At 42.0% G+C, this 16,408-nt stretch overlaps 1 protein-coding gene across 1 annotated transcript in view; it reads right to left on the bottom strand.

Annotated features, from left to right (window-relative positions):
• Nucleotides 1-5,276: 5,276 nt before the first annotated feature.
• The window catches only part of LOC121187394 (cryptochrome-1-like), a 28,397-nt gene continuing 17,265 nt past the window's right edge, over nucleotides 5,277-16,408 (bottom strand). The window contains exons 10-15 of the mRNA XM_041046611.1: nucleotides 12,653-12,855; nucleotides 12,237-12,344; nucleotides 11,932-12,120; nucleotides 11,421-11,501; nucleotides 11,058-11,182; nucleotides 5,277-9,246 (exon numbers count right to left, since the gene is read on the bottom strand). Of these exons, the coding sequence (XP_040902545.1) occupies nucleotides 9,238-9,246; nucleotides 11,058-11,182; nucleotides 11,421-11,501; nucleotides 11,932-12,120; nucleotides 12,237-12,344; nucleotides 12,653-12,855 (715 nt within the window). The 3' untranslated portion in view covers nucleotides 5,277-9,237. The remainder of the gene's footprint in view (nucleotides 9,247-11,057; nucleotides 11,183-11,420; nucleotides 11,502-11,931; nucleotides 12,121-12,236; nucleotides 12,345-12,652; nucleotides 12,856-16,408) is intronic.

The raw sequence follows: 16,408 nt of genomic DNA, 5'->3' as shown, positions 1-16,408 counted from the left end.
ACATTTAAATTCTTATAAAGTTGTATGAGTCTCATATGAAACGCAGACAAACAGACAAAACAAAATTCATATTCAGTATCAGTAGACAGAGGTACGTTTATCACCTTCATTTCATTGGGTAGTTTTCCTGATGGACTGATTCCAGATAACTGTGACTGGCAGAGGGAACACTGAGAGGGATTACTCCTGGAGGCGTGGCGGGGGATGCCGCATGTACAAACACAACACCTCACCACAGCTTCCTCTGAATTTAGCCTGGGGAAGCCTACACAGACGCCTACGCGGGAGGCTCTCCCTTTGGCGCTGCCTACACACATGTGGCAACCACTCTGCTAGATGCTTTGTGACAATTTCTGTTTTGTCTTTAATTATTCGTATCTGTTGCTTTATGTCTTCTATGAGAGTGAAGTCAAATAAACGAACAAAAAGAAATTTCAGATTTCCTGAACATAGTGTAGATGAGATTTTGACTTATGATAAGGCATGATAAGGCAGCTGGCCGAACTGGACATGTCCACTTGAAAAACACAGCAGAATTTTGTCCCATTTTTAGTTTTTCTATAACTTATATAGCAAAGGCTGCTGTTTCATTCAAACCTGAGACTGAGGAAATTGTCAGATGAATCTCTGAAAGTCTGTCATAAAGGTCAAATGAACTGTAAAAACCTCTTTAGGCTTGCTCCACAAGCCAGATGTGTTTCAATAGTCTTTCCTCAGGGTCATACCAGGATCGCAATTTGAAATGATAGTGAGCTCCAGGTGCCTGTGGTGATGTCTTTTTTCAGACTTGAGTCATTTGAGAGTGAAAGAAGAATGTTTCGTAATTTCTTGCATCACATGGGAAAACTACCTGCTCTCTTGTTCAGGTTTTTCTCATGGCTCTGTCTAAGGTTAACAAAAATCCATCTACCAGCACCTTCAAAGTTCAGTACTTAACATGTTATCGCTTCCTTTTTTAATCTGCTTCACATTCGTCAGGTGCAGAATTATCCAATATGAATATAATTCTTCGAGCTTCTGAACTGATGCCCAGCAAATGTATCTGTGCTTTTACCACAATTTTACCACATTAATAACCAGGTCAGCTAACAGCAACACAGTTTAGTGTTTCACTTCCTCTGAAAGGAGCCTTTCAGTTGGCAATATGAAGCGGGGAAGGAGGGTGATGAGCGAATGCTGCGCAATCCAGATATTTGCAGTTTAACACGTACTGTTGAGGGGACAAAAATAGCTCTCTTTCAGGTTTTGATGTGGCCTGATGTTGTCAAGTGATGTGTGTGATGATTATAGATAAGCCTGACGTACAGGTTTGAAACTTCGCCTTACACTGCGACACACTTACACTACCCCCTGCCAGGTGTGCCAACAAGAACAAGCTTAGACCTGTAGCTCAAGCACCTTCTAGATAAGCTATATCAAATTTCTTGCCATTCAACCAAACAGGATAAAAAGGACTTTGCACACATACAGGACATTTACAGAAATTTAAAATAAATGTCAAAGAGAGAAGATCGGACAGCTCTCTCTAAACCACACTCTGGATTTCCAGGGACGACCTTGTGTACATGGTCACTTTTGCATAATTAAAAGCAAACAGACTGGTGGATGTAGGATGAGGCGGCTGGAGAACAGGACAGTAGAACAAAAGATGGCCATGCACAGAGCACGGAAAGCAAATTCCACACCGTTGTTGTTGTGTTGTTGTGTCGTCGGTTTCTGTATCTGTATACTGGACGGTATTTCTAAAATTCCTCCACACTCACCCACACACGTAGAAACCACCTTATCAATATTTGGTCACTTAGAGACAGAAATGTTGCTTGGCCGTTGATTCACGGATGGGTGACACTGCTAAAAATAAAATCATTTAAATAAAGGTAGAACAAACCTACACCAGTCGCTCAGTTCGAGAGTTTGTTACAGCACCGATACATAAATCAGCTGAGTTTTCATTCAGAGTGAGAATCCAAATACATTATTAACCTCCTCTGTCCTTCATGTAGTACTTATTGTTAGAAATGCCATAGAAGATATTTTGGGGGGTATTAATTCATGAGAATGAATATGCATGTGCACCATATGTATATAAAGGAGCAAATGATCTGAATATTTTTTCAACTTATTTTACAAAACCATCAATAAATGTATCGATGTTTTTCATTAACGAAGTACGTGTGAATCAGCTGTGCGCTTCTTTAGTCCTCTTTGACGAACAACACTTCACCTGAACGAATCAATTCAAAAATTACGTTACATTTTTTCTCAGCCTAATCATCCATTCATCCATTTGCTGCCCACGCAACCTAATCATTCTCAGTGTTTTGCAAGGCTGTTCCACTTTCATTCAACTTTCCTAATCTGTGCCTAATATAGTCACTGCATGATGAAAGACTCCCACAGTCAATCTTCTGCGGAATGAATTGTCTGATTGGTTTCTGTCTGTAAAACCTGATGATTGTGATGAAACATGTCTCACCTTGCCCTGAGGAGCTACTGAGACAGTTTCAGTAGTCAACGCACTTTTATTTAAATGAATTTTTTCAGGAAATAAAAATGGTGACTTTGTAGTTGAAAGATACTGAATATCACTACGAAATCTCAGCTCCTGGCATGTGAAATCCACCATAATGATCATGCTTCAACTGCAGTTTCTTGGGATCTGATACTCGAGGCTGTCCAACTCATGGGTTCAAACTGCGGTTGCTGGTATGCTTTTCATTTCATCATGGGTACATGCAACGACACAACCGGACCCATGAGGCAACCTCCATTTTTTTTTAGCGTAGTGCTATTTTAACTATTTCAAACTGATGCTCGTAAATGACTTTCACTGAGATGGACAACAACCAGTATTTTGAGGGGATTACCATATTTAGAATTTCACTCGGAATGTTTTGGGAATTAAATTTGCCGGCTTGTAATATAATGTAAATATACTGAATACCGGCACAAAACATCAGCAGCTGGCAACTGCTTCACCTTAACGGACCATGTGTTCAGCCAGAAATTATACAGCCTCTCTGACTGTCCCTGTCCATCCGTGCCTCCTGTTTATGCCTTGTGTCTGTGGTGTTTCCCTTTTCCATGTGCCTCATGCTCTTCCTTGCCTGTCTCGGCTCCTCTTGTTCTCTTTTGATCATCTCATTAAAAGCATCACCAAAGCTTTCACAAATGTCTGACCTCTCTGGTTCCATCTTCCCTCTCAGAATGCTGCAGGGCCACTTCCTATCATACCTCCTTCTGCTGCTGGGAAAGTGCATTTCTGGATGAGATAATTTTTTTTTAAAAACTCAGTGTAGTTAGGGTTTACGCTAAAAATGGCAGTGAGAGGACAGGCTGCAGTATCTGCATCTAGGACCTCTGATGTGATTTTGAAAAACTTTTTTTTACCCCAAAATCATGGGCAGAAGGTACAGGCCAGATGAGAGGGGGGTAGAAGCACATCTACTAATTCAGCTTTGATTAAGTGCATCCTACACAGCTTAGAATTTTAAGAATTTCTCAGGAGACAAATTGTTTTGTGAAAATAGATTTTGTAGCCTGAAGATGCACCAAAAGGATCCAGAGTTATATCTATGAAGTAACACTGCAGATGGGTTAAAGTTTTCAGCGTACACAAAAAATGGTGTCAGTGGACGGCTTTGGCGAGTTACAAGGGATAGTGGGAAGTAAGTTGAGTGCTGACCGTTTGTGTGAACACGGGCCTGAAGAGAAAAGATGGCCGACCCAGTCTTTTGTCTTTTTATGCCATTTTGTTGGAAACTTTCTTTAAGCATTCTTAACCAATGATTTCAAACTCTGCAGGAGGAGCTTTCCACCCACTGAGAACCAGAAACACAAGTGTTTGTTTGTTTTTTTTAACTGTTAAAAGGTGTCATGTTCTGAGTGTTACATCACAGGTGTCTCCTTGGTTCTCCAAGGAATCCCCAAAAATAAATCTTTCTCTTTTGTCATGTACTACTTCAGAACGTTATTGTGTGTAGGAGTGAAAAGTCAGTTGAGAATACTTCAAAGCGTAACCTGCCCGAACTGTGGCCCCGCTGGTCCAAGCTGCTACATGCTTTGCATCTACTGACTCACAAACAAAAAAACTACTGTGGTTGAGCTAACATTACGGCGGGGGTGGTGTGCATGTTTTGTGTATGTGTGTGTTTGTATTTCTACCGTTGTGAGGATCAGTTTCAATTTTTAACTGGAGATGTTAGGAGATTTCTGTGAGTCAAATATTAGGTACGTCCCTTGAAAATTATTGACTTTTTCAACATATTTGAACACACATTTGATCCTCGTTGAAACAGTGCCACATTCATCACATCTTCAAACCCACAGAATTACAATCAGGTGTTCCAGACGAGGTGCCACTGATTAGATGGATGCCTGGGAAAACACCAAGGGGTTTAAAAAGGTCTCCACATCATCTGAAATAAATCATTTCACTGGAAAATCAATTAAAAGTGATGCTCTGCCAATTTGTCCAGGACCGACTGCCCCCGAACTCCAAAATTTCATCACAGGATTTGCAGCGCAACTGCTGTGTCAGAGCCGATGACACGAACTAGAGGACAAATATGCAAAACACCTACAAGAAGTTATTTCTGCTAAAAGGTGCGATACTATCTTCTGAGGCCGAGGGTATACTTACTTTTCCAACAGAAGGATATTACACCTGATATTTTTTACTGTACAAATGATTGAAATATCAAATTTTCCTTGTGGTTTTGTTGAAGTATATCACCTTTATCTATAGGCACTGTATCAAAGATGCTCAAATGTTTGCTTGTTGAAATTTGTTGAAAAGAGTTGACAGTTTCAAAGGGATTTAATTATTTTTTCATGAGAGCAGGTTTCGACTTGGTCTTTTTCTTTTATTCACCAGTTTATGAATAAAAAGAAAAAAATACTTTCATCCACATTTCCGTTTGTGCACAGAATAAACAAACAGTACAACTACTTGCTTTGTGTGCTTATGCAATCCCTCACTCAGAAACATGACCCTGTCAATCAGAGGCTGTATGCGGATCTAATAATAGCCCGCATGCTTGTCTGAGTTTCAGTATCAGTTTTGGTTGGTGGGTGTTTAGTTTTTGGTTTGTCTTTTTTCTAAGGATATCTTTTTAAAAATAAATTCCAGCAGAAGTAGGACGGCGTCTCCCAGATTTTGTCAATGTTCAGAAAAAACAAAACCAAGCTTAGACAGTGTGATCAATTCAGTCGGATCACAGCAAAGAATGTGTTTAGCATGTCAGTGCTAATGAAGACGGCAAAATTAAACAGTGTCAAGTTGTAACAATTTTAATTTCCTGTCATGAACTTGATCAAGCACAAGAAAAACCTTTCACAACACAAGGAGAGACAGAAAGAGCACAATATTTTAGAGATGATAGATGGCATCTGTTTTCACCTTCATGTCACAGAAGGGAGAACAAAACAAAACAAAACAAAATAAAACAAAACAAAACAAAAAAAAAGAAAAAATAACTAAAAAATAAAGCAAGAATAAAAACTTGGTTCAACTGGTGGTGATAAAAGCTACAGAAAACTAGCAATGTTCAAAACCTCTTGAGAACATATAGAATTATAATACAGAACACAATACTTTTTAATCCCCCCCCCCCCCCCCGCCCCATCCCACCCCACCAGCCCCACCCTCTACATTACTCCTGAAGCTGAGGGCAGTATGATCACAGATGGACAAATATCGAGTATTGTACACAGACGAGAGTCATGGCGGCTCCACTGAAACCAGAACTTTACATCTACAGCCCAGTCTGCAGGATTTTTCAAACTAAGACTCACTTCAGGAACGTAAGCTCTGCTAAAACTGCTGCTAAAAGGGGAAAAGGGGCTTAAATGCTTCCTTTTTGGAATCGGTTGTGAGTGTGATGGTGGTTTATCCATTATCCTATTTCATCGTCTAGAGTTTTTGACTTGTCACTTTATGAGCGTTTCGGTGATTTCATGTCCGAGGACGGACGAGACACCTGACTTCAATTTTCACATTCAGTTTTTCTATTCTTGTCAGCTTGTTTGTCAGCTGGGCCTCCGACGTACAAGTGACCGTAAAAGGTGAAGGTTCAAACAGCCGATTGTTGGTCAATTCATTAGTGGAAAATTGGTTGAAGTTGCACTCCAACCAAGTCCGACAGCAGACTGGGGTTTTTAGCAGAACCTCTGTTCTCTCCTAACTTCGTCATTACGAAGGCTGTGTGTGTGTGTGTGTGTGTGTGTGTGTGTGTGTGTGTGTGTGTGTGTGTGTGTGTGTGTGTGTGTGTGTGTGTGTGTGTACAAGCGTAACAATTTTAATCATTTGTGAAGTGACTGAGTGAAGTGATTGTCATGTTCATTGTTGTTGTTGCAGTCGTCTGCTGTTAACACAAACTCAACACTTCCTCCATCAGTTTCACATTAAAAGGGCCCCAAGGTTGCCAGGGCACAACCTTCTCTAGGAGGGCTTTTATGGTGAAACAGCAGTTCTCAGTGTTTGGTATATATGTGTGTATGTGTGTGTGTGTAGGGCGGGGGCATTAACATCAGCAAGAGGAGCTGCTGGGTGTATTTTACAGAGGGGATCATACATTCTCTGGTTCAACTCCACTGCATCCTCCTCACCAGGAGTAGAGGTGATAGTGGAGGGTGGATGGGACCTAAATAAGACGCCGACTTCATCTTCCCAGTGCTGTTACACAAATCCTCCTATAGACAACTTTACAGCAGCCATTTTGCAACCTTTCTCATTTGTTCACTATCAATCAGTTTAACCTAATGTGGTCATTTTGTTGGGGGGTTATTGATCGGCCGTTTGGCGGAGCCATCATGGATCCAATCAGATTTCAGTTTCAAATATATCCAGGTCGCAAAATGTCTCAAGTAAGCATACATACAACATGTTAATCTCCCTGTACAGTAGTAGAAATCCTTCATCAGGAGGGTACACTTGTTTCTGAGGAATGTTGGTTTCAGTCTTGCTGACAGAATTAGGCTCATTTGGATTGAATGCTGTCGCTTGTCTTTTGTTGTGTCGACTCAGCTTGTTGTTTTATTTCCTTCCTTCCTTTTTGTTTAGCAACTTTTTTGGTTTTTTATGAGAAATCTTAGAAAAATGTGACGCCTTTCAGAGGAGATTGGAACCAACTGCCTGAGTCCTCTGTCCTCGCGATTTTTGACAGACGTTACCTGTAACCGCATCCTCTCCCATTGGGACTGAAAAATGTTTTGGTTGTTGTACACGAGCAAAAAAAAAACCAAAAAAAAAACCCAAAAGTTTAAAATACAGAACATCTCAGAGACACTCTGTAGACACTGACTTGTCTTGAAACTTTGGGCGTAATCTGTTTTTGAGACATGTTTCAAACTATGCAGGTCTTGTGGGGGGAAACAGAGAGGTGAAAATGTGACTGACTTTTGAAAGGTGAAGTGAAACTGAGAAAAGGAGAAAAGTATTGTCCAGGCTCTGATAATCGACAGCTGTGAGCTGAGCACGGAAAAATGTCTATTCTACAGCCAATCACTGTTAATCTGACAAACTTTCACACACATACTTGAAACTATAGATGAAGAAGGTATGTGAAAAAACAAACAAACAAAACCTATAATTCTCAGTAACTGTACAGAACAGAGCCTGCTCATGTCTGACTGATATTAATGGGAATCGTGAGAATTTTGAATCTACACGTTTGAAAGTCTCAGGATCTAAATGGTTTTTTACAAAAAAACAGAAAAAGCTAATAAGAAAAACCTATGAAGAAACTGCAATACACTTACTGCACGGTTTAAGAGAAGTTTTACTTCTAAGAGTGTTCAGCTACATGTCCACCTCCGATGAGCTCACAGACACCATGGCACTGCCCATGGAGAACTACAGCGAAAGCTACACACGGACTCTTGTATCCTTAGTGCCATATTCTAAAAGGCATTTTTACAGCCAGACAAAACATCTCCTAACTAATCTACAGTTACACACTGTAAACACGTTTTTAAAGACCAACAACTGAAACCACTCTGACAGCTTGTCTGACCGAAAAACGTTACGAACCACTGTTCTTAGCTGCCGATACAAACCAAGTGATCACGTGTGCTAACCGGCCGTGGTGGTTGTTCCCATGAAATCAACTGTGAATAGTCACACTTGGGTTAAGAAGGAGGATATCGTGCTCGCTCACCAACTGAACCTCCAGTACCTATACTTTATATTTACACCCAAAATAGTGAGATTTAAGCAGAGAAATTTGATATTTTCAGCAAAGTCCCTGAAATGACCTTCCAGACCTTTTTGCCTGGTGAAATCAGGGTTGATAACAATTATAGTAAGTAATTTCACTTGAGTGTGTTATGTGACTTGTCAGTCCAATTCTTCTTCTTCTTTTTTGCACCAACAACACCATGTCAAATTCCTTATATGTGTAACATACATGCCAATAAAGTGTTTCTGATTCTCTTCTGGGAAAAACAATAAAAAAACCCCCTCTGATTAGCCTACATCTACAAGCGTCTCATCTCCACAACACGAGAAACACCTGATTAGTTTTTCAGTATAAACAGAGACAGCATTTTTTTACTTTCGAGTTACTTTCGTGACAAAAACATTCTGCTGAGTGAGACTGACTGGTCAGTGTGTGTGTGTGTTGGTGACAGTGTCTTCCTGATTAACACTACGGGGTGTAGCAGATTAGGATGTAAATAATACAAATGTGTAGTAAAAGTACAAAAAAATTCTCCTGTAAACCCTGACAACTTCAGCTTGGTTTTATACTGGTGTATGAAAGGGCAGACGAGGTGTTTAAGAAAAAAACCTTAATATTCCATTATTTACATTTACATAGCTGCTTCAGTGTTCGTACAGTATATACTGGCTGGTGGCAGCAGTTTTAAGACAATAACGTAGTTTTTAAATTTTTTAATTTTTTTTTTTTTCAGAAGTACGTTTGAGGCATTTTGTTTCTTTGCATTCCTCTGAGACTGTCACGCCTGTCAGTACGCAACTACAAGAGGTCAGAGGTTAGTGGACTATGATGTAAATGCTATTGTAGAAATTGTGTCATCTCACATTTTCACCTTTGTGTTTTACACCCCAGGGAATTTCTGACCGTAAAGACAGAGAGCACTTTAAGATTGAGGAGGTGGTGGTCATGTCTGGAGCTGCGTTTGTTTGGAGGACAGGTGGCGACGTTGGGATTTCCTCTCTCTGCTGCCCAGATGGCGACTCTAACATGGATTCAGTCAGTCTCATATCCGCCTGCTCTAGGTGGTCTGCAGGGAAGACACAACAGGCAGCATCATTTGCAGAGAGAAAACCTCACACACCCTGTTTTCAAACTTTTGCTTTTCTTTCCCCGTGGATTAGCTGACACAGAAGCATTCAGAGAAGTGTGACTCCTCTTTTCCTGCACTCTTTCTTTCTCAGTTTCCATTGTGTACGCAAACCATTGTTTTGCATAGTTAGTGTCCTAGATTCAAACATCTGTTTTGCATTTTTTATAGTGAGCACAGCAACTTCATGACAGGCTGACATTTACATAGGTGACTCCTTCTGCTGCAAACAGCCTGCGTGGTGATGAAAAATATTTGCTTTGTAGTGGGAGTAACAGAGACACATTATACACCTAACAGTCTCCATTTGTTGTATGATTGCCTTGTCAGAGATACAGCGAAATATAAACAACAAGCATCCGTCATCACTACAACTATTTTAGGATATAGATCAACCGGACTGGAAGCTGTGAAGATTTAAAACTTGTTTACCTCAGTAATCACATTTATAATTCATTATGAAGAATAAAGGGCAACGTAACCCAGCGGCATCAAAACACCTACATCTGAATTGTTTTCTCTGTCATGACTCTTAAACACACAGCGTGACAGTGATGACATGTGTCACTGTGAGTTGACATGCGTCATGGTGCGGCATTAAGATACCGCTGCCCCCACGTCAACTCTCTGGAAAAAAAAAATGCAATTTTATTCTGTTTTTCTTCTGTTGAGCTTCCTGGATTTGTGCTTTTGTGTCTGGATCAAAGTCAAGGCTCAAATTCAGTCTTCATGTCCCCTTAAAACAGACTTTAATGGACGCTGGGTAAAATGTGAAGAATCAATCTGGTTTGTCATATGGTGCTTCTGCTGTGCACGACGGAGGAGTGGGTGAACAAAATCCTCTGTGGCGCTATGTGTAATATTGATATATCATATCATCATAATACAGTTCATTTTCTGGAAAGTAAATTGAGGAACTGCTAAAGTTAAAAAAAAGGGAAAAACATTGCCAATGCAGAGTCTTGTTACTAATACCCGACTCTTGCTTGTTTATTTTCCCTACATAAATCATGTTTATTCAGTTTAGTTTCTCTTCATATTTCCGCCCTGATCATCCATGAACCACTCACACAGCTCACAGCTAAAGAGAAGGAAAAATGGTGGCTGACAGACTAAATTTGTGAACAGATAAAGATAAAAAACCATAAAACATCGGAGCATTTGTTTATTTAAAAACAATCTGGACTCCTACACCTGGTGACATTATATATTTTTCTTATTATTGTCAATAAAAAAAAAAAGACCAAAAGCAAAAGTGAATAACTCTTACTAACAAGTGTTAACTGTGTAACCTGATATATCTTATTCCTCTCTTACTCTTCCACAGAGCTCCACTGTTAAAAACGGTCACTGTCGTTTATTTTTACTTAGTCCCACACACATCGTCCTGCTGCCAGAAATAATCAGTAGAACAACTGACAACTGAGCAATAATTCGCCACTGAAAACTCCCCAACAAATGCACCCATGTTTTATAAAAACTACAGCGACCAGATGTTTTAGGAAATTAATGAGCTTTTTTGTTTTTAAAAAGAAACCAAATACTTGTGAGCTGTCATTAAACTCTGTTAGTTTTGATCTGTTTTATTGTCCTTTAACTTCACACAGAGATAAAATATATAAAGTTCTTTTTAGTAAAATTTAAACACTTCAGCTCTCGACTATCAAACAGAATATAACTAAGAGGCTACACTGTATGTTCACTGTATAATCATTACAGACATGAGGGTGTATAATGAGAAGCAGACTGACCTCTGCGCTCTGCCTCTGCATCTTGTGCAGGGAGCAGGACACCCGGTCTTCCTCCCCCGACCCTTCACGTTCCGACTCGCGCTCCCGCTTTCCTGTGATGCTGCCTCTGGTGTGCAGGAGGAGTCCTGAATGAGCGGGCAAGAAGAAAAGCTTCATCTTTTTCAGACACACTGACAATGAGGAACATGTGAGTAGCACGTTGAGTAAAAGGAGGTCTGGTTTGATGCATCAACAACTCAAGCATAAAGATCATTCACTTAAGGTCAGTTAAAAAGGCAGTACACGTTTCTATCGAATGGTAGAGACTCGACACTCTTTGTAGCACAAGAACGACAGTTGGATCAGATCCTGCCTGTTTCCTACCGGGTTGTTGAGGCACAGCAAACTCGTGGTAGAGTCGGCTGCTGGTGATGGTCTGGCTGGCGTCTGGCACTGAGTGGTATCCTGCAACGGATGCATCCAACAGACACTTTGAACGCTGAGGTTTGTGAGAGAGCTCCAAACATCATATATTCAGAATACATTTTTTAACCACAAATAAATTTAGTTAGCGGTCACGTGGCACACGTTATAATGCTGCGCTCACTGACTCACTCATGAGTTTCTAAATCATTCGCATGTCTAATTTATTACACTATCCCCTGATCCTGGTATCAAGTATTTAATACAAAAGTTATTTTCTTTTTTCCAGGGAAATGAACATGGAGTGGGAGTCCGGCAGTTATCTCAGCTGCAGCAGTAGAACGCTTGTACTGAGACCAGTGGTCTGAGTTTGTAATGAGGAAAACCAACAGTGCTGTTGTAGTAATTATAGGAAGGACTGGCTTTTTCAAACCAGTGGGTAAAAACAAGCAACTTAATGTGTGAGACCTACCATGTTGTTGTTGCTGCTGTTGCTGCTGCTGTTGTTGTTGTTGTTGTTGTTGTTGTTGTGGTAGCGGTTGCAGTCGTTGTTGCTGTTGTCCAATGCTGCTAGGCCCCGTCTGTTCTTCGCTGTCAAAGTTGAGTAGGATGCTCCCGCTGCCGTTACCAGTTGCAACGGAGCTCCCAGACACTCCAGGCACTGGAGACAGAACAATGCAGAAGACATGTCACCAGCTCTTTGATGGCACCGGACGGAATTACAAGACAATTTGTAAAACATCTTCACATCGTTATTTTTTTACTAAATTGACTTGCAGTGTGAGCTGCTGTTGTTGTTGGTCCCTGGCTGCTGCTCTCCAGGAGAGTAGGCCATCATTCCTCCATTTCCATTCCCATTTGTGGACGGCACTGAAGCCAGCAGGCCTGAAAGACACAAACGCACATATACATTTGTTTATCTGGAAAAGAGAGAACGTTTGCTTTGGAGACAGATTTGAATTCCTCTGCAAAGTTTATAATCATTTCCATTTTGCCATTCAACAGGGACAGATGCCACGTGAATGCAGCTTTACATCTCCTTCGTCTATTTAAGAGAGAAAAAAACGATGAGACTGCACAGATTACTTGAAACTAAGATATTGCAAATTTTATTTGAACAGAAAAAAGTAAAACTGACTCTCAAACTAAACTGTCAGTCTCATCTGTACTGTGAACAAGCTGGAACATCTTACCCAGTCCCCTGTATCGGCTAAGCTGCTGGTAGATCTGCTTCATCCTCTCGATGTTGAGTCGGCTCGCCTCTGCGTGATGCACCATGGGCTTCGGGTAATGGACGCCAATTATGCACTTTGCGGCCGCCTGCACGGACTCTGGAGCGTTCCACGGGTCGTAGATGAACTTAGCAGGGAAACCTCGGAGGACAGGTAAGTATCGTCTGGAAGCACAGGGACACATTAGATACGCCAGCTTGTGTCAACAGGACAGGGAAGGTTACACCTTGACGTGGAGTAAATCAGGGGTGGGAGTGATGCGGGGACGCAAAAGGTTATTCTTTAAAAACAGTTTGAGAAAAATTAGAAAAATATTATAAATATCAGAAAAATATGTTTTTTTTCAAATATCTTACAGTAGTTAGAACAGATGTGAAAATATTTATTTAAAAAAATTCTTCAATAGCTACAACTACAGTTCCACTATTTCAAATGCTCAGTCTCTTCAACAGTTACGTATAAATCTGTTACGACTTTTCAGGTTTGTTCAAAACTTGCTCATAATGTTAAATGGTACATTTCAGTTTTGTTTTTACAGCCCACGTATGTACTGTAACTGATAACAGCATGCTGGTCTTCAGCACTTCATGCTTACAGGTATTATGGAAAATAGTTGCGACAAAATGAAAGCTACAAACAACCACAAGACTGCACAGTATGGCTACAGTACATGAGAGTATGAGTACAAAGTCACTGCTCTGCAAGTCTAAAACTCCTGTGTGAACTCGGCACTGCAGTGAGTTACCGTCACAGTGCACAGACAGGACTATAGCTCAAAGCGTGGTAGAAAAACAAGGGGCTGTGGTCCCGAACAACTGTTACTCTAAGCTGGTGTGATAGCAGCCACACCCCAGACAAAAAGTGTGATCCTCCAAGAGATGAAGCCAGTAAAACCCTGAGTGCAACAAAGCAGAGAATGCAGCTCACCGTGCCATTCCAACCTGCTGAAGTTTTGATTTTAGATTTTTTCTTTTTTCCTTGTGCTGTCGTGGATTTGCTCCATGTGACAAAGAGAGGCAACCTACCTACTGCACTTGGTCCAACCTTACCGATTCCGAGGAGGGGAGACAGACAGGACAGAGGAGGGGGGCGAGTGGCACTGTGGAACTGTGGGAAGCGGCACAGTGCATCGCTGAGAGGTAGAGAGAGAGGGGTGTGGGCGGGGGTGGTGCGGCCTTGTGGACTGGCACGCACACACACACACACACGACGGACGACGCTCCGGTTGCTATGGAGATCGCCCCATCGCAAGAGCGATTGCTGCCGATTGGGTTGATGATGCTGGGAGATGTCTACTGTAACACGCGGTTAGAAAGCAGAGTGTATTGAGCCCCACCCACCCGCATCCCTCCCCCCACCCGACCACCCAACCCTGACCAGAGCAGGTGTATAGTGGAAAGGTTCTGCCATCGAGAGATCTGTCCTTTTCTTTCTTTCTTTCTTTCTTTCTTTCTGTCTTTCTTTCTTTCTTTCACACCACTGGAAAAAAAAAGGATTCATTTGAAAGCAACATTCTTGTCGTTGATTCCCCCTTTGGCCGCCCTCAGGTCAGGAATCGGGGACAGCAATGACTAAAAAAAAAACTCCCCATATCTGAATATTTACAGGATTAAATCTCCTCACAGCTCAGCTTCCATTTCTCTGTGTCCTCAGTTTACGTCAGTCTGGGAAAAAGGGACTAAGGCTACAAGTCTACATGTCTGAGACAATACTGAAAGTTTCTAGTCGATGACAGAAGTCTTCCACTTTACCTCACAGCTCCAGGCCCCCACCCTCCCTCCAACCTTCCCCCCACCTCCCTCCCCATGATCAGACAGTGGTGGACTGAGAAAAGAGCTCATGCCTGCTCCCCCTGTCCCTCAGACTGTGGTGGTTGTCTTTTAAGTGGTCAGCGGGCCAAAAGCCCCCCTGCTGACTGTCCCCTCCCACAGCCACAGCACCACACTCTGGGCTGGCCCACTAGGGGACCCCTCATTTCACCAAAAGGGACCACAACCCTTTTGCCAGGAAGATCCGCAACCTGCCAGTAGCAAGTGGTCCTACAGAGGACAGCGGGTGGTGTCCCATCAGGAGTGTGTGGGTGTGTGTGATGCTGTGTGTGTGTGTGATGCTGTGTATGTGTGTGATGCTGTGTATGTGTGTGTGTGTGTGTAGTGGAACTGTTTTTAGAGACAGGATATGTATGTGCAAGGTGATGCGTTCAGATACAAAGCAAAACAAATGAAAGCTGAGTGTTTCATGTGGATGCAAGTATTTGTGTTTTCTTGTGTGTGTGTGTGTGTGTGTGTGTGTGTGTGTGTGTGTGTGTGTGTGTGTGTGTGTGTGCGCGCGCGCGTGTGTGTGTATGTCTTTCTCAGTGCCTGTATTAGCCAGCCACTGCTCCAGGTCCACCTGAACCAGAAGGGCTGCATTCACATAAGCAGAGCACCACTGAACATTTCACAAAGGGTCGGATGAGGGGCTTTGCCCAGCGCCTGGACAATGGACCGGCTCGCGTGGCACAGCGCAGGTAACGAGTACCGGCGCCACCCGTGCATCACTGCGATGGCAGAGCTACAGCTGGTCCAACGCCTCTCCTCACTACCCTCCGGGGAATGCTTCATAGTCCTCTACCTAACGAATGCAGACAAGGCGTTTGCATTTCCCTACCAAGCGGTCAGAATCCTTTTTGACGAAATGAGAAGCTACCGAGTTACAAACCTGCCCAGAGGGTGCTGCTGGGGCGCGAGCAAAGTCCCGTCCCTCAGGGTTGCACAGATAAGTAAAAACAAACGGCCACCGATGTCTCAACTCAATCCCCAACTTCCATCCAAGGCAGCCCTGGCTGGAAGCCCGGCTGCACCTGGGTGGAGGGACGTGAGAACAGCCAATCATCTTAAAAGCAATCAGCTACAATCTCCGAAGGGGAGAGGGATAGCTGAACTTTTCCCCCAGTCCCCCAAAAACAGATGAGCCAAAACACAAACACAGAGCCACATCCAGAGAAAGAGAAGAATTAATCCACGCCGTTGCAGTAAAAATCATCTGGTGGCAACAGTTATATTAACTAAAGATACGCACGCGTACACAATCACCAAACAGAGATTCACAAACAATTAAAAGGCACGCAAAGAAGTACACTTTGAACGCTAAAATTATTACAAAGGACATGCCTGATTCCAAAACTAAAGTGCTGAAGTTTTAACAGAAAAGAAAATGAACCGATGGGCAAAAATTAAAAGAGGAGAGGAGGGAAGGATGTTTATTCTCTTTCATTCACTTACCCAAAGATCTGGAGGTCTCCCTTAATCCCTCCATCTCTCTCTCTCCCTCTCTGCCTTTGTCTGGTAAACTAAATCTGCCACTGCCTGTATCTGTGTGTGTGTGTGACCACATGAGTGTGTGTGCTGTCTGTGGTTGTTATGTCTGACCGAACTCTGACAATCAAGAGAGGTTTTTAAAAATAATTTTTTCAGATAACTAAAATATTTCATTGAGAGTCGGAAAGAACCAGAAACTATAAGGTGCTACTAAGAATAGCACCATGAAATATTACTAACACTGAAGAGGACCAGAAAATGAATTTACTTTAAAACAACCTATGAAAAACAGTACTAATGATCTGTACCCTCTATTTCTAAATCTCTCATGGACTGAACTCATATTGCATTATGCAAATTTACATCATATCTGAAGTCTCTGTCCCTCTCTCTGTGCCTCTGTGTTTTCCTTTTTCGT

Source organism: Toxotes jaculatrix, chromosome 2, assembly GCF_017976425.1.
Source record: "Toxotes jaculatrix isolate fToxJac2 chromosome 2, fToxJac2.pri, whole genome shotgun sequence".
Lineage (NCBI taxonomy): Eukaryota > Metazoa > Chordata > Actinopteri > Toxotidae > Toxotes > Toxotes jaculatrix.
This window is presented reverse-complemented; position numbering and strand designations above follow the sequence as displayed.